The sequence below is a fragment of the Centroberyx gerrardi genome, chromosome 11 (genome assembly GCF_048128805.1).
Source record: "Centroberyx gerrardi isolate f3 chromosome 11, fCenGer3.hap1.cur.20231027, whole genome shotgun sequence".
Classification (NCBI taxonomy): domain Eukaryota; kingdom Metazoa; phylum Chordata; class Actinopteri; order Beryciformes; family Berycidae; genus Centroberyx; species Centroberyx gerrardi.
Window position 1 is genome coordinate 15,620,599 of NC_136007.1, and position 21,346 is coordinate 15,641,944.

At 39.6% G+C, this 21,346-nt stretch overlaps 1 protein-coding gene across 4 annotated transcripts in view; it reads right to left on the reverse strand.

Moving 5' to 3' along the window:
• nrg2a (neuregulin 2a) overlaps positions 1–21,346 on the reverse strand; it is a 59,729-nt gene that overhangs the window by 6,890 nt on the left and 31,493 nt on the right. Inside the window, exons 4-9 of one of the 4 annotated variants that reach the window (XM_078286537.1) lie at positions 14,156–14,276; positions 9,196–9,254; positions 2,995–3,097; positions 2,628–2,751; positions 2,345–2,472; positions 1,879–2,100 (exon numbers count right to left, since the gene is read on the reverse strand). In XM_078286537.1, the coding sequence (XP_078142663.1) occupies positions 1,879–2,100; positions 2,345–2,472; positions 2,628–2,751; positions 2,995–3,097; positions 9,196–9,254; positions 14,156–14,276 (757 nt within the window). Of the gene's footprint in view, positions 1–1,878; positions 2,101–2,344; positions 2,473–2,627; positions 2,752–2,994; positions 3,098–9,195; positions 9,255–9,687; positions 9,765–14,155; positions 14,304–21,346 lie in introns of all 4 variants that reach the window. The other 3 variants (XM_071898141.2, XM_078286536.1, XM_071898140.2) reach the window with 3 other exon arrangements.

Below are 21,346 nucleotides of genomic sequence, written 5' to 3' on the forward strand. Positions count from 1 at the left end.
CATAAATGGTAAGGCATATCTTGTTCGCTTAGTTTTGGAGAGTTTATGAGGCTCTGGACATGTGCTTTGAATACCATTCCAATTATTCAGAGACCAATCACCAGCGTTGCATAGTCTAATTAATTTCCTTTAAGTTTTTCTGACTCAACAATTCATATCATATTTGATGTCCTTAGAGTTTTTTAGTATGCAGATTTCTTGTTTTACATCATAAAAACCGATAGTAGTGCTAGGCATTGCAAGGTTTCGAGTGCGTAAATAAAGGAGCATACAAATGAACTTAAGTAGAAGTCAGAATCTATTTATCATAATGTGAAGGTGGACATGCGCTGATTTACATATTCATCACCTCAAGTACTTATCGTGCAGGAGCAGGAGGTCATGTACTCCTTGCATAATGCCAGGACTGGAATTGGCGCAGTGGAGTGTGTGTGTAAAAAAGTCTGAATCCAGTCCTATGTGCGCTCTATTGGTTTCGGCTTTAAGACTGCACTGCTTATGGAACTTTCATCAGCCAAAAGGATAGGCGATTTACATGCACAGTTGGTTCTCCCCTAGGGTTAGGGTAACCCTAACCCTAACCCTCCAGTTGATCTGAGGTCACTCCGCACACTGATCCTGCCTATACTTCTAAACTTCACAGCATTGGTTAATTTGACCTAGAGTTTTTTTCATCTCTACTCTTTGACTCTGAAAGAAAGAAGGCTTCATGTCCTGTGCACACTTTGCACATTTAAATGGAAGACACCTGGGCTTTGCACTTGTGATTAATTGTTTGCTTTGACAAACCTGTTCAGGGCAAGCTACTGTCAAAGCAGCACATGAAATGAGGGTTAAATTGCCTGCAATATCCGTACCCACTCCACTAGTGGTATGGACAATTCTTTGGCATTATTTAAAGGAATGTCAGTGAAAGACCTTTGCTTTGCAGCAAACTGGGTTTCTTCTCACACACAACACTTACACTAGATTTTACCATCTGAATGTGACAGCCCAAGCACAGCACATGCTGTCCTATCCTATCCTATCCTTCTTTTCCTTCTAACCTACTGCTTAGGTCGCGTTGGGATGTGATTGTACATGACCTTACCTACTGTTGAACAAAGTGACCTAACTGAAATGGAGCGGCTGGTTATGAATATAATCCAAGTTCCATGAAGAAAGGGAATAAGTGTAATGGTGGGAGGCCCTTCTGAAGTCATGAATAGGCTTGGTGAAGTGCCAGACTAAACTAAGGTGAGTGAGCACCTGTATATATATATATATAAAAAGGGAAGGGCAGGACGTCCCCTGATGTACAGAGACCTTGAGCATGATTGCTCTTTGGACATGACTGTAAAGAGACTACGGGGTCTACTAAGGCAGACTCACTCTACCTAACACTGCCGGCATTCCCTTCTTTCATAAAACCTTTGTTATATTACCAATAATATATAACCAACTTTCAGCCTTGATCCTTAACTTGGACATTTAAAAAAGCCACTCAAAACGGCATTTATTCTCATCATGTCATTATATAAAGCTTGTGGAAGTCTAGAAAGCACATTAACTAGAGTCAAACAGTTGCGCTCGAACTGTCATGTTATGGCTCATGTTAAAGGAAATGAATGGCCACCCTCTAGTCAGACTACTGGCCAGTGAACAATGTTACAATAGCTGTATGTAGACAGTTTCCCCTAGAAGAAGCACTGTTGCTCACTCTTGCCTACCTTAGCGTATCTCATCATCATGTCTGCTGTGTGTCATTTCCCACTGAGCCTTTCACAGAGCCCTGACTGGCCTCTCGAGGCTGAGAGAGAACCAGCAGAGAAAGGAAGCTTCTCAAAATGTTCACGAGAAACCCAGTGCCACATTGAGCCACGCAGGCCTTATTCCCACCTGTCGCTGTGCGGAGAGTCTCCCAGTGAGTCAAAGGAGTCACCGTACTGTAGGCCCGGCCGATGGGGGTCAGAGAAACCACAGTGTGCGGCACGCCTGGCCCGTGCCTCCATGCACGCAGGACTGCTGCATTTACTGGTCCCCACAGATGATGACATCATTCCCGGCGAGTCAGAGAGGATACTGTCAGAATGTTCCAGGCTCCATGTCCGTTCCTCATGTCTGACAAACAAAAAAGGTGTTAACACAACGCCCCCCAGCATGTCTCCGTGTCTATGTCTGGGTGTTTCTCTTTATTTGTGAGTCTTCATTTTATTCTTTCTTCAAAAAAGGAGAGTTTCAATCCATGCCAAGTTTTCAGAGGCAGGGGGCTTAACCACTTGACTATCTCTTTGTTTTGTGAGTAGTATATAGTCATAAAGCATGTCTATTTGATGGGAAAGACATACGTATGTTGCAGGCTTACCTGTGAGTTGATGAATGGGCTTGTGTGGAAGAGTTGTGAGATCTGGAAGAGGCATGGCTGCCGGGGAAGGAGCCCTCTGTTCCAGGCCGTATGACTCGCTCAGTTGCAGGGACATTCTTTGATATGTACTGTGACGAAAAAATGGATCCGGCAGATGGTAAGTGGTGAAAGACACATGGGGAGGGGACGTTAGATTGCATAACTAAACATAAAGCCGCTGCTGTGTGTGTGTGTGTGTGTCTGTGTGCACATATTTAGTTACGTTTCCGTTCACTAAACTCACATCTACCATGGGGATTTCCTCTGGGCCTGGTCCTGGGTGATTGGGTCCGTTAGCAAGGTTCCGACTGGGGTGTTCTGGACACATGTTTTGTCGCAGATGATTGTGCATCTTCTTTCTTTGTTTCCTGTGGAGCAAATCTCAGTCATTCTCTGTTTGTTGGCAAGATACAGAGGGAATGGTTATACCTCCTATCATGTTTTTTTTGCCTTATGTAACATACATTAACAGGTTTAAATGAAACAATGAGATTAGCTGTATTACCTAAATGTCCTCTGAATAATAATTTGAAAAGATCATAATTAGCAGACACAATAATGGGCAGTATACAGTAAACTCATGAGTGGATCCATATTCCAGGATGACTTACTTGGTTTTACAGTAGGCAACCACACACACGATGCCCACCACCAACAGAGCCACACAAATACCCGTGATTGTCAGGACTCTTTTCTGGTAGAGCTCCTCTGCCTCTGTCAACATCACACCCACAAATACACACACGCACCCACACACCACATACACACAGTAAGAAATAACCAGGAAAAAAACATCAGTCTCTTGAAGGTGTAAGTTCCCACTTTTGCACAGTACAACTACATTTCTTCCTCGACTAAATCCTGAGTATAGTGTAAAGCTTCTCTTCCCTGACAACTCATCTCACAATCACACCTCTCCTCTCCTGTAATCAGAAATACAACAGATGCTCTTGCTCCCTATGGTGCAGTAATAGAAGGCGGCGTGGGTGGGGGGTGTAGGCAGGGGATCGGGGCATAGCAATAGTTAGACTGATGTGTTCATAGCAGTGTTATTCTCTAAATTCCTACAAATTGCAAATCGTGTAAGATACTGTAACGACTAATTGGACCTGCAAACTGTGAAGTGTTGTACCAATGCAAAATATACTGTAGGTGCAAGGTCTAACACATGCAGCTGTCTTGGATGGGGAAAAATGTAGGTCAAAATATTCAAGTTGCACCAAATCTGATCCTCTAATTCTAAAGGCTCCTTGTTCATATCTGATAAATCTATCAGGGAGCCTGCATGATCAATACTCTCATTCTGCTCATGTATAGTATAGCTATTTATCTACTCATAAAGATACTGTACAGTTTTGAACATTCTCCATACCACTTACTGTAAATAAATATCTTGCTAAATACAAGAGTTTTAAAAAATATATACATATCATGAAAAAATGAAATTGGAGAAATCTTGGCTGATGTTTTTAGCCTTTTTCCTTTTCCAGACAAGAGCCTGTGTGAGGCTGAGCAGGACCCTTTGTTTCCCCTGGGGAGAGTGATGGAGCAAATAGGTAGTCGTGGTCCGTGATAAATAATGTAATAAAAATGAATTGAATTTGTACAACTCCTTCCATCTGAGGTTTCCTCTTACCCTGTCCTTTCATTCACCAGCAGCCATTTTACATCAGCATGCCAATTTGAGTCAAGTTTCTGACACCATGAATAAATCACCATGGTCAGTTTATTTATAGCAGCAAACTGGGTAATATTTCACCACTATTGGTTGTTATCTAGTGATGAAAAATTTTCAGCAGAGGTAAATCAATGTTGATGCTGGCATACTAATATTCTAGTATTCTTGCAGTACACAAATGTACCTAAAATTATATGAGTTATCTGACAAGATGCCTGTAATATTAGTTGCACTCTCACCAGCTACATTATTTGATTCAAAGGTACTCTTCTGGAAAAGGTAGCAAAAAACAAGGGCCAACAATAAAAGGAAGAGGAAAAGTGAAGATAGAGGAAGAAAACATGACTGTATGTTCTAAATATAGCATTGCATGCTCATACCACAGCATCCACTCCTTGAAGGATAAATCAAACCAGCAACACAAAAGATCTTTAGATTTATTTATACTTCTAAGCTACATTTCAACCAGACTGAAGTAATTGGAGGATGCAAAAAGAATGGGACAGGGTCACACATAAATAAAAAAGAAAAAAATGAGGTTTGAAAGGAAAAGACAGACACTAAAGGCATGGGACTAAAGGGACTAGATGGATGATTGTTTAGAAAGGTAGAGTTTAAGAGCGAGGAAAGGCGTTCGGTAACTACAAACATGATATAGCATGCTTGTTACGGGGTTTAATAGATGCTATAAATGGAGTGAAAAACCTAAAATCAGTCCTATGCAAAATGTACTATGGTGAGTGAGATAGAATAATGGGTGTCCTGTATGCAGCACTCATACTGCAACTCATGAATATCAACAATCCAGCTACTGATTGTGTGATTTTTGCTAATTTGGGCTGGAACATGCGACAGTAGAATTGGAGTATAGTTCACATGTGTAATATCACTGATTTCAAATACGGACTAAGTGGTTTGTGGAGGGTAGTTAAAAAGAAAGAACATCTTCAGAGTTTCTATGTTAAAAATCATCAACTCAAATGCACATGCATGAGAGCTGCAGGTGAAGGCATCCATGTTAATAATGTTTGATGGAGGATCAGTTGCATTGACTAAGAGTTTTTCAGACCAACGAGTTACTGTATGATTGATTGATAGATTGATTGGTTAATCAAGGGACTATTTGCTTTACAGTCCACACCATAGAGGGAGCGGGAGCATGTCAAAATGAAGGACATCTATTTAGTAGCTATGTTTAGACTGAGAATCAAAATGGATTGTTCCATACCCATAAATTCAATCCCAAGATGCTCTGCCATTGCAGAGGGTTGACAGTTGGAAGAAAAAAGAAACAAAAGAACAGATTTAGAGAGAGACACCTTCCAACATACAGTTGAACAAATAAAAATAGGCATTGTAGCAACTGAGACAACAAACACTTGAGACGTAATTGTCATAACAAAGTGGTCAGTAAGACACTGTCCACTTTCAACAAGCACCTCAGTGACAAGACGCCAGAAAACAGTCACAGCATGCAACACCAGTCTACAAAACCACACTGCATACAGCTACACAGCTATCATTTTGGGTAAATTAATTTCTGGGCCAACAGTTAGGACTAGTACTACCAAAACTAAAAATGTATTGCTGTGATTGTGGATGTTCCCTTGTATGTATATATTTCTATCTACTGCATGTCTCAACACAGTCCAATGTTAATGCTGCATTTAGTACAGGCAACTGTTTTTGCACATTTGACCGATGATAGTTGTTAGGCATTTCATGTTCGCAGACAAACCTTCCCTGTATGCTATTTGAATACATAATCAAACCAAATCACCTAATGGATAATAGGACCAGCGTGAATGTATTAGGTGCATAGCCAATATCATTTCTATGGGGGAAATATGCGTCTGCTGAGACTACCTGCATGTGCATTCAGTTTTCTGCTTTATCAAAATGCTAAATCATCAGTTTCATTCCACAGACATCAAATGAATCAAGCTAGCGAAGGAGTGCATCTGTACAGTATTTGAATAATTACGTTAAATTGGAAGATTTGGAGGTGGATTCTATAGTGTATGGGAAAGTGAGGCCATAGGGAGGCTGCGCCGACCAGCTGAGTCCATACCTCTGGCAGCTCACTTGCTTTACTTGGGTTGAAGCAAATCCCAGCTGTTGTTATGACAACATGCTCTTGTTAAGCCAAGCCCTTATGGCTGAGGAGCTGAAGCCATCCTCGTTCTCTTCTGGGGATGGGAGGCGCCCTTCTAGGAGGTGGGGACTTAAAATATGGAATGGATGAGGCTTTAGTATGTGTGTATATGAGTGTGTATGTGTGTGTGTGTGTGTGTGTGTGTGTGTGCATGTGTGCTTTTGTTTGAGGGAAGCTGTGCGCTCTTTGAAAGAAAATATAATTCATTCTCATTAATTGTGAATTGAATAAGGCGAACTATCTGAAGGCCGTTACAGCAGTTATGTAGGTTTCTAAAAACAAATGCTGCTGGAGTAATCGTCACTTTAAAGGCTATACATTACACTGATGTGCCTCAGTTCTCGCAATGAGCAGTCACCACTACATTATTGCAGTTGCGATGTGGCTTTCACGGACCTGATTTCTATGGTGGATGTGCACTTTTGAAACAATGACAGACAGGTTAATGGCCATCTGGAGGGAAATGGTGCACAGGGATGGCTCTGCAATCAATTTCATGTGTCAGATCTTATACTAGGATAGAGTGGAGGCGTCACCTTTTCTATCTGAATCCACAGCCTTTCATTTAGATATGGTTTACAGGTGGCCTAGAATTTGCTCCTACTATGTCTACTCTATATGTAAGATCCTCCCACAATAGTGTCATGGGTGGGTGGCAATTTTTAGGGGCATAAGGGTTGGGCGAAGATAAATGCTTTATGTAAAGACAGACATTTTTTGCTTTGTGTGGTGTGCAGTTTATAAGATATTCATGTATGATGTCTCATCATTTGTTTCTCTAATGCTAATGGATTTTACTCGTGTGTGTGGTCTACAAAAATTCAGCTCATCCTTTTGAATGTATAAGCACATAAACGGAGCAATCAAAGCCTTGTCTATGTTCATGTAGCTGGATGAGAGCTGGAAATCAATGCTCTCTTTGAAAGGAAATACAGTCGCACAGCTGCACTGGGGTTAAACAGAATGCAGAAAAAGCTGTGAGTGAAGGGAAAGAGCTCCCACATACCACCGTCTACTCTGCCAAAAGACAAGTAATTTCAACACAGTGCATTATGACTTAATGTGAGATGAAATTACTTGTAGTTAAGATGGGGGTTTTTGCATTGTACTCTGAGCCAACATACAGTAAACATTATGTGTAGGCTACACGAGTCAGGCTGCAGCGATGAGGCTCTGCAGGCCGCATCAGGCCACTCCAAAAACACATTCAATTAGTTATTTTGTAACTGTTTTGTTAGACTAAACTGAAACCACATGGGCTTGTAAAGACATGATGCTAACAGACGTGCGGTATAATATAGCAATAGGTAAATTAGTTCTTGGCCATCACACGCCGTGGAATGTATGCAGCATGTTTAATGATATACTGACTATGATTGGTATATTATATGTTTTCCTCAGAGAACCAAGTCCAAGCTACATGAAATCTCAATTGTTGGATGAGATGAGGCCGACAGGAATTTATGTTTCATTGATGTCTGCCCTTCTTGGTTACACATACTCGCCTTTCAATGTCACCCACTGCGTAAGAAATACTACAAGCAGTCAACATACAAGTGATACTGAAGTGTAAACAATAAAGACTGCAGCAACAAGTAGATAACCTAAAGAAACATGATTCCAGACCATGTGGATATTTTTCAAAGGGAAAAAGCTTAAGGGCAAGATCTGTCAGGCTGTAGTTCTCCACAAACCTCCGTCTAATCTGGGTATAATTCTGCAGTTGATGGATGTGTTTGCTGATGTTGCCAACGTGGAGTGGTGCAGGGCTCAGTTCTCTTACCCCAGGCTAGCGAAGCTGTTTGACACGGCGCTCTAGTATAGTGCATGAACTTTGTGCTAAGGACATCTGTGAGAGCAGTCAGCGTCTCCGCTGTGAGAGCACCTTTTGCTGCTACTTCTGAAGCAGTGTGTGTTGAAACAAATGCAATTTGCTGAATGTTCTAGTGTGAGCTTAACAATGTGCAATCAAGCCACTAGAGACTAGAGGCTCTCCTGAAGGTCTGAAAGCGAGTTATCGGCTGATATTGTGATAGTGAAAAAGCCGCTGCATCTCATGTACCAGCTTAGCATATCTGATATGAAGTGATGTGATGTCTGTGCTTGTATGTATATTGCGGGTTAGGGTTTAGGGTTAGGACTAAGAACAGCAACAGCAAATTTGACTTTTATAATAAATGCTGTAAATTCTTGACAGATTTAGTGCCTACTGTCAAGCCAAATTACTTAATAATTATATGAGTGCCAACTGAAATTTTGGCACGTTGACTTGTGTATAACCTTCATGCTAATAGATGCATGAGTATTAGAATGCATCATAATTTCAAGATATTATATTTATGAAGAAATCCTACATCTTGTGGGTCTATATAGAGGCGATCAAGCCAAGATAAAAACAGAATGAAGCTAAATTGCCATTTAGAGTGTCGGCTGACCAATTCCACAGCAAATTCATGTTGAATGGCCTAAGCAAACATTTTTCATCAGTTAAGCCTGTGTGCGACCAAACAGAATCAACCATTTGTCATGCCTATTAGTTAAAGCTAATTGATCAGTTTTGCCTTTCTGTCCATGGATCAGCACTAATAGCATCATACATGATTCTGTTTGCAGCATCATTACTGAGTGAGTTAAAGGTATTGATAATGGATTTCTCATTAGACTGTGTTGTTACATGCAGTTGACTTAATCCTATTCCATTCAGCATCCAAATTCAGCCCCTTACTTGTCACTATCAAGTTCACTATCAACTCTCTGTTCTGAGTGTAGACATGCAATAAACTACGAGTTCATACAATATCACATGCAGACCAGATATGTTAACAGTCTACACTCGACTACGCTAGCTTATGAATGAGTCATCAGAGACGGTAGAGACACTAATCAATCACAACTAATCGATCAATGCAATCTCTCCACATCCAACATGCATGACACAAGGACAGTCTGACAGAGTGACAGAAGAGGAAATTGACATACGGTAGAAACTGGCCATAACGTAGGTTTGACAGCGATCACCAGTAAAGTCATTTGGACACCTGATGGAAAGAAAAAGAAACAAAGCCACAAAAAGAGAGAGAGGAGGAGGAGGAGGGTGGTGGATGAGTGAGGAAGAGAACAGAAAGAGAGAGGGCAAGGGTGGAGTGAAATTGAGAGAATATGTATATGAAATGGGTGAGGAGCGAGGGAGGGAGAAAGAGAGAGAGAGGAGAGAGAGAGAGAGAGAAGGAGGGAGAGAAGCAGAGAAACACAGTATTAGAACAACAGCACAACTACAGGCGGCAGAGGCAGAGTTTCCCATGGATGACACCATTGTGTACTTTGTGTCGTGCACAGCTCAGTGCGTGTTGACCTGAGAAGGAGAAAGAGAAGGAGAAAGAGGAAGGGAACTGGGGGCAGCAGGAGTCCACAGAGGTAATCCAGTGACAACTGTTTTCTCTGTTCTCAGCTGCTCATATCAAGTGGACATACTTTTGAAAGGATTGGGCATGTACAACCGCAGCGGCTCAGTCTGTAAGCATCGTGGGCCAAAGTATCCGTCCGGACATCTGGGAAGGAGCAGAGAAGTGTTATACAAAATAAAAAATAAAAAAATACAGGAAGGGCTGTATATTGTGAATATTATAGATTTGAATCCCATCACACAGATTCAGGTCACAGTAAAGCCAGAAATTATATATCGTTTAGGGAGAAATAGGTAAAAACACACGCAACTACTGTGTCTCTTCCAGGAGTGACCATTGTGTTAATCTGTTCATCACGACTGTATTCAGTTTTGGTACTGGCACCAATTACAGAAAATGGAAGCAGTACATTAATTCTGGCACTTGTCCATATAATCTAAACTGCTCCAGCAACCCTGTCATAGCCCCGTTTCCATTATTCTGTCTCCTTCACCAGTCCTCTCTTCTTAACTCCTATAATAATAATAATAATGATAATAATAATAATAATAATAATAATAATAATAATAATAATGATCTGTATTTATATATCACTTTTCTAAAAAAATATTTAGAAATTGCTTTCCAGCCAGTCAAAGTGTTTTACAGAACAATAGTAAAAACAGCAGGGAAAAGTTGAACAATCAAAACAATAAAAGAAGAGTTATAAAAGTAAGAACAATAAAAACAACAGTATATAAAAGGCAAATCAATAAAAGGCGAATTTACAAAAACAGATCTTAAAAAGACACTTAAAAGATAATACAGTCTTGTCTATCTTTATATCGAGTGGCACGTCGTTCCAGAGTTTAGAGACTCGGTCTCCCTTAGAGAGAGATGTAGGGTGGGGCTAAACCGTGTACTGCTTTGTGGGTAATCAATAACATCTTAAAATCAATTCTAAATTTTATAGGAAGCCAGTGCAGGGAAGCTAAAATCGGGGTAATGTGATCTCTTCTCCTGTTGAGAGGCTGGCAGCTGCATTTTGAACCAACTGCAAAGAGAGCTTTATGACTGATACCAGAGCATAGAGAGTTACAGTAGTCCAATCAAGAAGAAATAAAAACATGAATTACCATTTTTCAGTCCTGAATAGACAAAAAATATTTAACTTTGGAGATTCTCAACTAGAAAAAAACATGACTGTGCAACATTCTTTACTTGTGCCTCATAAGTCCGAGTCAAAAACGACCCCAAGGTTTCTAGCATGAGGCTTATATTTGAGGAAAGATCCCCCAGGTCCTTCTGAAGCAGACTCATTGTGTCTGGTGGGCCAAACAGTCGTACCTCATTATAATCCCATCAGTGTGTGGGGTTGGTGTTTTAGGGGTGAGAGGGAAAAGAATAGAACGCTCACCCAAACAAGGTGCTGGCCGTCAGAAAAGTCGGAATAAAGAGTAAAACAGACACATAGCCACACACTTCTCTCCACGCAAAGAAAAGATAAGGTTTATTCCAACATGTTTTGTCTTTTTTTGCATGGAGGAGAAGTGTGCAGCTATCTCTTTTTTACTCTCCAGCTTGGTGTTTTAGGGGTACCGACATTCCACTCTCTCTCATTCACAACTTAACCACCAGTCCAACAAAGGTCATGGCTCATGATTTATGAGTTTTACACAAAGCCTCCCAGGAGTATTATGACATTCAATGTTAAATTACTCATGCTGAGTGATTTTGTTTAACTGGGGAATAGCACCACCTAGATGAAGGAAAACTGGTTGAAAGATGAAAGAAATACTATCGCTACGTAATTTAAATATCGGATGAGTGTGAAAATATTCAGTGTGGTTTGGCTGCAAACTTAACTATCTTCAGTAAAAAAAAAACTAAAAAAAACTGGGCCCTTCACATACATAACATTTCATTTAAAATCTAAAGAACAATAAAAGAACTCTTGAAGAAATCTTGATAGTTTTAGCATGTGTTGTATTTGCAAACACGCTGCATTTTACACTAGTCATTCTTTCTCATGTGTTTTGTGCTTACATTCTTCGAGGGAAAGGAGCCGTTGGAGAGTAGTGGAGCCCCAGCGGGAGAAGTGAACCAAAACTCCCCGCTGCTTCAAGTTCCCACTGCACTTTGTTGAATGTTGTTTTTTTTTTGTGAAGAATGGATTTTTGTCTCTATCCCTATGCATTTTGTCTAATGAAAGTTTTGAAAATAGAGATGATATAAAACTTTTCCGGCCCATATGAGCAAGAGCTATATAACGGATTGTTCAGTGTTCATCCACTATTTTCATCCACTTTTTTTCCCCATGTTTTACACATGCAAAATGTTTGTCTGCCTGGTTAATAGATCCAGAATATTCAGTTTTGATGTGTGCAAAAACATTAAGGTCATGATCTTCTAAAGCACAATTAGAATTTTTTAGTTTCTACCACGTTTTTGGTTAATGTAACGAATGAGACAATCTCGGTTGCTATAACAACACCTTTTCACTATATGACATTTGACATTTGCCAAAAATGGTCAGTAATCCGTTGTGAAAGCTACTCAAGACTTATGCAACTGTAAAATGCACTTTGACAAATTTAATACAATAATTTGGTTTATGTTTAGATATTTACCAAAATCTGCAATAATTGATCATTTTAATGATTGGATAGTGAACTTTTTTTCTATATATGGCTGGAGAAAAAAAACACGTCCTTATTATAATCCAAGAGAAGCTCAGGTTTTCTTTTCAATTAACATTGAAAAATTTGGTATGATAATATTTAACATGTATCAAGGGCAGCTGCCTGGAATCCACTGAAAATCTAATTTCCTTGGCACCTTAGATGAGTACTTTGGTATTTAAGTGTCTTTGCACTGCTTTTCATGCTTTGACCTGGCTGATAATAAGCAGCATGCTATTCCACTGCATACACATCTGTCCTATAATCTACATGCCAAGGAAATGGCTACTTTGGGTCATTTGTTAACCTTTCCTTTCCCCAAACAAAGTTTACATTTCAAAGTGAAGGAGCCGGGCATAAAAATAGGGCTAGCTGTCTGCAGGACTTGTTTAGCCAGTGAGTAATACCCACTGAAGCCTGGCCTATATTGAATGAGATGGCTTTGGGGCAACAAATCCCTGCAGGCCTTCACTGCATTATCCAACTTTTCTGGACCCATGCCCCGGCCGTGAGTGAATTAGCTGCAGCAATTGAGTTATTGCTGCCTCCAATTTGTACACAGCTTATTGAATGGCTGTTGCAGCCATGTCCTCATTGTTTGTCGAGCATTCTTCCTTGGGCCAACTGAGCGCACAAGCCGAGCCAATGTGCTGCTCCGTATGAGACGAGCCAAAGGACTTATGGCATGTTGATGATGGAGCAGAACATACAACATAATAATGTCTAACAGCAGTACCAAATGATAATGTAATAATAATGTACATATTTTGTATTGAAGTTTTACTGCTTATGCCAGTTCCATGACATACCTGGTGAATGAGAACAGTTATTTTTTCCACACAAACATAATCTCCCACAATGCAATGATGACATGAAAACTCAATACACATCTGCCTGATTTACAGACCAATCACTATTATGTTTTCCATTAAAAAAAAAAGAAAACAAAATATACTTTCTACATTTATAGATCTATAAACCTTCTTCTATCCTTCTCCCTTCTATATAACTTCCATTTCTTATACAAGGTATTTCAAGTGATATGAGAGAAGTTTATGCAATTATGTGACTTGACCAGAGATCTTAGATCAGTTACTTCTTAAAAGTTTGATGCATTTTGATGCATTACTGAAAAGAATCTATTTTTTTTCCCTTCATTTAAAAACTATAACTTATCCAGGACATTATCCCCCAGGAGTGTACAAAATGTTTTACGATCCTGGGTCTAAGACAAACTATTGGAGATTCAAATGTCAAAAAGCCCCAAAAAAAAGAAGCTGTTTCAATGATAACATCAACCTGTTTTCTCCCTGACAAGATGAAATACAAGGTTTCTGCGGGACACGGGAGATATGGGTCCTGATCCCCCTTTCCAAGGACCTTAAATGTAAGCAATGATTCTATTTACCTCATTGGGGGCCTCTAACAGGCATAAATATTTGCTCACTACTAAACCAGTGACTCATGACATTTTGAAAAGGCTTTTAATGTGCAGCCCTCTTGTACACTAAACATGACTAAAAAGGATGAGTGCACCACCATCTCATCTCCTTATTAGCGTTAAAATACACAACAAATGAACACAACAGGTGGGTAGTTAGGCGCGCTGGCAGCATTTTCATGCAATGTGCCGCTGTTGCTGTAAGAAAGAAGAAAATTATAAAGTGGTATCATGAAAATAAACAGTAGGATATGAAACTGTGGTTGGGATGTCGAAGAGTGTAGCTAGAGTGAAATGAAACTGGGGAAGCTGCTGTACAGCGGCAGAGGGAATCTCTAAACAGAAGATAAAACAAGAGAGGCAGACGACAAAATGGAGCCAAAATCAAAATTCAGTATACTGTGTGAATCGCAGAAATAGGGGAGGTTACTCACTTGCAGGAGAGCTGATTTATACCATGTATGAAGTAACAGTCGCCGCCATTCACACAGTAGGCCTTCTCTGTGTCGTTGCATCTTCTGGCATGGCCTGAGCCTGGAGATAGCGTTGTGGTTACTGAGGAAGACACAGAAAAATCACACACTACCATGGTCATTATCTTAATCATAATTGGTGGAGTATCAGTTTTATTCCATTATAAACAGCAGTAAAGACGAAGAAATCATGATCTAAAAATAAAATCTGGAGCCAAAATAAAGAGGCATCATGATATACGGTCACACACATACTCTAAAAAGGGTTTTAGTCTAATAAGCACTTGGATGTCATGGAATTGCTCATCTTTCACTATTTTTATCAGTAGAATATGCTCGCATCTTTACAAGTATTCTCAACTGTATTTTCGTGAGTACTCTGTTTTCCATCCACAGATCTAATTGTGTCTCTAAAGCAGTGTTGACACTATCTCAAGAAGTTCTATGAGCAAAGATAAATATTTCCCTGACATAGCGTAGGAGTTGTTTATGCAATGACTCAGGTCCTTGGAATGGCCTGAAATGTCATGTATCTGCACTTAATCCCCCAGACTGAATAGATATAATATGTTTGGGATGAAGTCTGCTTATCAGGAGGAAAGCAGGGAAGTTTGAAGGAAGGCGAGTGCTGAGAGAGGTGCACAGCGGCAGGATCGGGCTTGAGAGAAGGGAGAAGGGAGGAGTATACTTCCATGTCAGATGTTGGGAGGTGATTGCGACTGTGTACCTGCTGTCAGATTGCTATTAGCACCTTCCCAAGATGTGACAGCTTGTTGGTAGGCATACAGAGGTTTCCAATCTGTGGTTCTTTTGGAAGACCTTTACAACTACAATACATCAGCTTCAGCGTCCAAATATTCATGTCATGCAAAATGTTGTGACAAGAAGTTGCGCCGAGATTTTATTCAGCCAGGCCTGTGGCTCTGACATATAGTAGGCTCTTTGCCACGGTGAGGACAAGATTTCACAACTCCCATTTGTAACGCAGTGGAGGAAGTCAGCTCAACTCCCTCCTCTGGTTGAAAAACTATGCTTTGTCTAGTTCAAAAGTACACTTCTGGCTTAGCTCAAACAACAGAAGTTAATGTCCGTGCTGGTTAGCATAACAAAGCAAACAGCTGACATCAATTTGCACTTCAGTTGCTAATATGAGTCTGTGAAGTACAATGAATAAGGAAGCACTTAACTCACTCCAAACACAATATTTTGAAACTAAAACTACAAATGTTACTACATTTTTGGTAAATATCACCAAATGCCAAGTTGAGGTTATCACAGCTCTGCAAAAACTACTGCATGACTTTCAAACATCCAGTCCAGCTGGCTGGCTGTTCTCAGCTGGAGGTCAGAGTCTTCCCATTTCTTAGCCATCTTAGCCATTCAGCTGGTCGTCATACATTGGCAGACAAGCAGACATACAACTGATTAATACATTACATGAGGTAATCTTGGTTTAGTCTGATGACACAGTATGACTAGACAGCATGACTGACCTTTCACTTATTGTGGTCAAAACAAGGTATCATATTTGGCCTTGAATCCTGAGTCATCATGATATTGGCTGGCTAGAACTCAGTAATGACAAGCATTAAAAGAAAATTAGCTGAATCTGCGACCTCATGTCTCACTGGTCCCGACTTCACCTGACTCTTCACTCTGGCACCCAAACACTGTCAACTTTGCCGTGATAAATTTCCCAGTTCACCAGTTAATGAGAACAACCTGAATAAGACATTGTTGTTTTTGGTTCATGTTACATTTACACCACACACACGTCTTCACACAGAAATGTTGACGAATAAAAGTACAGACAAAGCAGTAAGGAAAAAAAAGTTCCCCAAAATGTCTAATGCGCCAAACAGAAACAGCAGAAAATAGGGTCTTCAACTATAATGATAATACCTTGAAAGTAGTTGTGTGGTTCACATATCTCATGGCACACATTGTTAATATAAAAATTATCAAAACACTGTAATGATTTTTCTCCAGCCTGTAATATCTCATCCATTTAATATCCATTCAGATGTTCTGCTGTCAAAGATGCTTTGGCTACAGATCGTCCTCAACCTGTTTCACTTCATAGATTCCCTATTTTCTCATTATTTTACTACAGTTACTCAAAGTCAGCTTGGCTTTGCTCTTGTTTCCACAGGTGATTATGTTAATAATGCTCCAAATTAGCTTATCCTAGAAGCTTATGATGATTCTACCCAGTTGTCATTGAACAAGGTAATCAGCGGACTGCTACATCACTTAATGCTTATGCTCTGAGAACTCCAAATATTCTCTAACTGGCCATGACCTGCTTTTTCTAGGTTAAAGTCACAGATTCCTCTTTACACTACGGGTCCATAGGCATTGATCTTTGCATTAACATTGCTGCGATTGATTAAATATTCAAAGGGCCACCAGTTGCACTCCCTTGGTCAATTTTGCATGAAATTTGGTTTCAAGTATATGAGGTTTTTTTTTATTAAATGGCCAGAGGAAGAGGTAGACATTTTTGGCATTTGTGGGGCCTGCTAATTGTAAATTTTAAAATGCTTTTGCAGATATCTTTGCTCACCTATACTCGGCATATGTGCCAAGCGATGATTGGACCAATCGTTGTAGAGTTATGGGCAATATTTGTAATGAGTCACACCACTCAGTGCCCCCTTCAGGCTAATTGGAACGAGGGCAGAGAAAGCACATTCCTCTCCATTACCGTCAAGAACGACTGTAATTCTTATTCAGCTGAGGAAATGTTGGTGCGTACATGGGGAGAGGACAATAGCTGCAGTCTGGGCAGATTTCAGAGCTGCGGAGTTGAGTTCAGACCCAAACAGGAGGATCCCGCGTCTCAGTTCGTGTTGCTGCCCATCTGACTGCTTACAGGTGGAGAGGCCTACTGTTCGCCCATCCCAACAGCAGATCAGGCTCGTCTGCCAAAACAACAAACATTTGGGAAAACCTGAAGGCGCCTCTTATTCCTCTGGACACGTTTTTGGACTTTGGAGGAAGGGACAAAGTAGTAGCATGGACATAACGAGAGCTAGCCACTGAGCTTTCAAGCTATCCAGCTTCTCGAGGGCTTTGCCTTCTTTGCCAAACCCAGATCATTATCATAATAATCATGAATTTTCAATTCTTGTGAGGAATCAACAACTTTGTACAATTTTGTTGGTTGCTGTGGTAAATCTACAATTGCTGATAGAGTTTCTATTTTTGAAAATAAGGATTTTCAGTATATTGAGAGAGTAGACCTTGCACTCGAATCAGATTCTGTTGATGATCACTTGGATCACTCTTTCTTGAAATCCATCTCCTGCTAAATGAATGATAATTTGTTGCTTATACAAGTCACATGACTCACATGAATTACAGTCATGTACTGTATGTACCTCAAAAAAGATGAACAAAGAAAATAAAGCGAGTCTTCTTTTGGACGATTTTAACATCAATCTACTCAATGGCAAGCCTCACACTCTAACAGCTGAAGAGAAAATATATTCTAACTTTCTGTACCCACTCATTTGTGAATCAGCCAGAAAACGGGCTCATCTGGTACTCAGACAGATATTTTATGAGTAATGTCTTCACGACTGGCATCCTGACATCTCAGATTAAGTTCAATGGCAGCTCTAACAATATCAAAACAACAAGGAAATTAAAAAAAAGTATCCTATGTAAATGGTATCTCAAAAAAGGCTGATATATTTTAATAATATCAAGAAAACAGTCACAAATCATAACAAATTTTAAAAAGAGTCACTGACAGACAGTGGTGCACCATCAAAACACCTTTCAAAATTTTCTAAGAAATCTGTTTCACAGCTTGGCAACATTCAACAAGCTGTAGCATAATCCCTTTTTTTTTCTTTTTTTCCACTGCTGCCAAGCATAAAAAAAAACCTTCCGGATTCAGTTGCTTGAAAGTTGATGACATGTAGCTCAATACTGACAAAAAAGCTACTTTCAGAGGACATTTATTGGCCTGAGGTCATCAACTGACATCTAATCTATGACACTGAGCACAGAGGATGCCCTAATTTTGTATCCTCTCCTTTTTTTCTGCTGTCCTCCCTTCTTTTCTTTGTGTCCTCCGATTACAGTAACTCCCTGGTAGGAGACACGTGGAACATAGGGGAGCAAAGAAAGTTTTTGGATGCACCCCATGTCTTGTACAACTCAGTCTTATGTCCTTGCCCCAGGCCAAGGCAATACCTCTTTATAAAGCACATGGAAATTGTTAACAAAATGATACAACATCCTGGACATGATCACAGTCAGCACAATTACAGGCACCCAGCGACTTGCATGGCTTCATGTATTTCAAAATAACATACACATAGCTAGATGTGTGACAAATGGAGGTGGTGGAGGTAAAGCTACTTAGCGATTCAGTTGCTAATGGCATGTTCGTCATAACTTTCTCTGTCTTCACTGCAAAAAAACTCCATCTTAATGAGTCATTTAGTCTCATATTCAGCCTTCAAATCTTATTTTTCTTAAACCAAGGGAAAAATTCTGCCAATGAGGAGAGATAACTCCACTTGTTTCCAATGCAGTTTCACTTGTTTCAGTTTTCTAGTAATGAGTGTCAGTATGTTGAAACAAGTCAGAATAAGGCAGATCACTGCACTACTATCAAGAAAATGACACTTGATTCTACAAAATTCTTGAAACAAGTTGATTTGCATTGGAAACAAGTTAAATTATCTAACCCCACTGGCATATTTTTTTTCCACTTATTTTAAGAAAATTATGATTTTAGGACTTAATAATAGACTAAGTGGTGGAGATTTTTTGCAGTGTTGTGCTGAATTATAATAGTAACAGTATTTGTGTCCTGGGGCTATGATCATTTATGATGAGAGATCACTTATTTGGAGTTAGCTAGCTTGCACTTAAAGTTGTTCCTCCATTCCATAAACCATCATCCAGTTGGAGTAGAACAATTTACTGATTCACATCGATGTGCCGGGCTCAAGGTATGGCTGCATCAATTCAAACAGCTTGTATTGGGCAAAAGTTGGGAGAGAATCGCAACTAAATTGATGCGGGCTTCTCTCCGACATGACACTGTTTCTCTCTCTCTGAGTCAACATGCTTGTCTCATGCTTGTCTCATGAGACGCCATGGAGTCGCTGTGGGACAGAGAGTCCCTGTAGTGAGCGGTAGCGTTAGCAACAAGAAAAGGTATCAAGATGTTCTTTTCGCCGGTACAGTCTGTACAGTCAAAATTGATTACCGAAGACATTGCATATGTAAACATAGCATCAAGGCATTATTAATAAGCAATAGCCTGTTTGAAAGGATTATTTTAAGTTGACTAATTTAAATTTTTTACTATCAACAAATGTGATTGATGTTGTCATTGTCATCAAAATGTGAAGAAGAAATGTATTACATCTTTCTCTCTCTCACATAACTGCTTTGATTTATGGCTAAAGAATACTTCTCGCAACCAGTTGCCAAACTATAGAAGTAAAATGAAACCTTTTACACTATATTGAATCGCATTACATCATATTGTATCAAAACATGGCTGAATCTAAAGCCTATAGTTGGGCACATACATTGTAAATATTCCTACAATATTGAAATTCTAACAAAGTTTTTTATTTGGGAATGACTTTATTGTGTAAAAAAAAGTGGAAGAACATCCATTGACACCAAAAGGATGCCCTTATTCACTTCAATTTAAACACTGATCAAAATCATTAGCCTCCACCCACACCTACCCCCACTCTCCTTCCCTATATTTCTTTTTCCATCTATCTTCCTCTTGATATTTTTACATGAAATTACTTCAATGCTCTCCATGTGCAATGCAATTTCCTGAGCAATCTCTACTAACAAAGCATAGACAGCAATAGATATAGTGAAGTACAAATTGGACCTGCAGAACTCTCTTTGGCACCTTGACTTGAGGCTGACCACACTTTAACATGCCAGGAAAACGGAAGGAGGATTTGCCCAGAAACAAAAGCAAAAGCATCCCAATCTCCAGTGTTTTGTCAGTTACTACACAGTTCATACAAGGAGAGGTGCTCACCGGTCCCAGTTATGGAGTGTGTACTCTGTCCTCTCTGAGGTGCTCTGGCTCAGCCAAAACAGTGTTTACGCAGGCTGTACAACATGTTTACTTGAGATTACAACTAATGACAAGGCCTAGAAATTTACTGACATGGTGAGAGATACACATAAACTCCAAATAACAGAAGAACATCTCATTTAGGGATGTACGACATGGACAAATAATTATACTGAAATCGTTGTGATAGATAAGATGGTTGTAAAAGTAGCTTGCAATATCACTTTTGAAAATGCTGCTTTAAATTTTTAGTCAGAATTTATTTTTGATGTACTTTAAAACAGTAGTCGGATGTCAGCAGTCTTTCTACAATAGTATTTTGTGGGAATACGTTTACCCTTCAAGCTAGTGTAGCCCTATAGCACTACACTGTCTCCTGCTGAATTTTCACACATCTGCAAGATAATCCCACTACGCCCACAATGCGGTCTTTAATACAGATATTTTGTTCTTTGATAGAGCAATAATTCCTAATCCTATTGTTTCACAATACATAAAAATTAAATTGGTGCACCAACGGTTATATTATAATCTTAGGAATTCTGAGGGTTTAAACGAACCTTCAGTTCAAAGGTCAAAACAAGTAGCAGAGAATCACTGACTCTAGGGAGGCTTTTTGTTGTCAACATACTGTGTTTATTGGACTACACTATGTGACTTGCGACAACTGTGCTTGTGTTAATTTTTATGTTATACATGATATTATGCTGATTCTATAACGCCTAAGACATGAAACAGTCCTCACAGCTTTCTTTCAACTGCAGCTATGTTCTTCAGGGAGCCCGGGTTACATATATAACCATCACATACCATTTTTACAAAGAGTCTTACATTCACATATATTATTATGATCTTTTTATAGGCTATTGGTGATTTAGATGTATGCCAAATCAGAAGTGGAGGCTACTGGTTTGCAAAAAATACATCAACAGCACAGGGAAAGGTTAACCAATTACATATTAAAGTATTGAGATTTGTATGGAGTATATTGGTCTGGAATAATAACTCTTAATACTTTTACATTTCATAATTCGTCTGTAATTGAATGACTGGCTTCTACAACCACCCAAAAA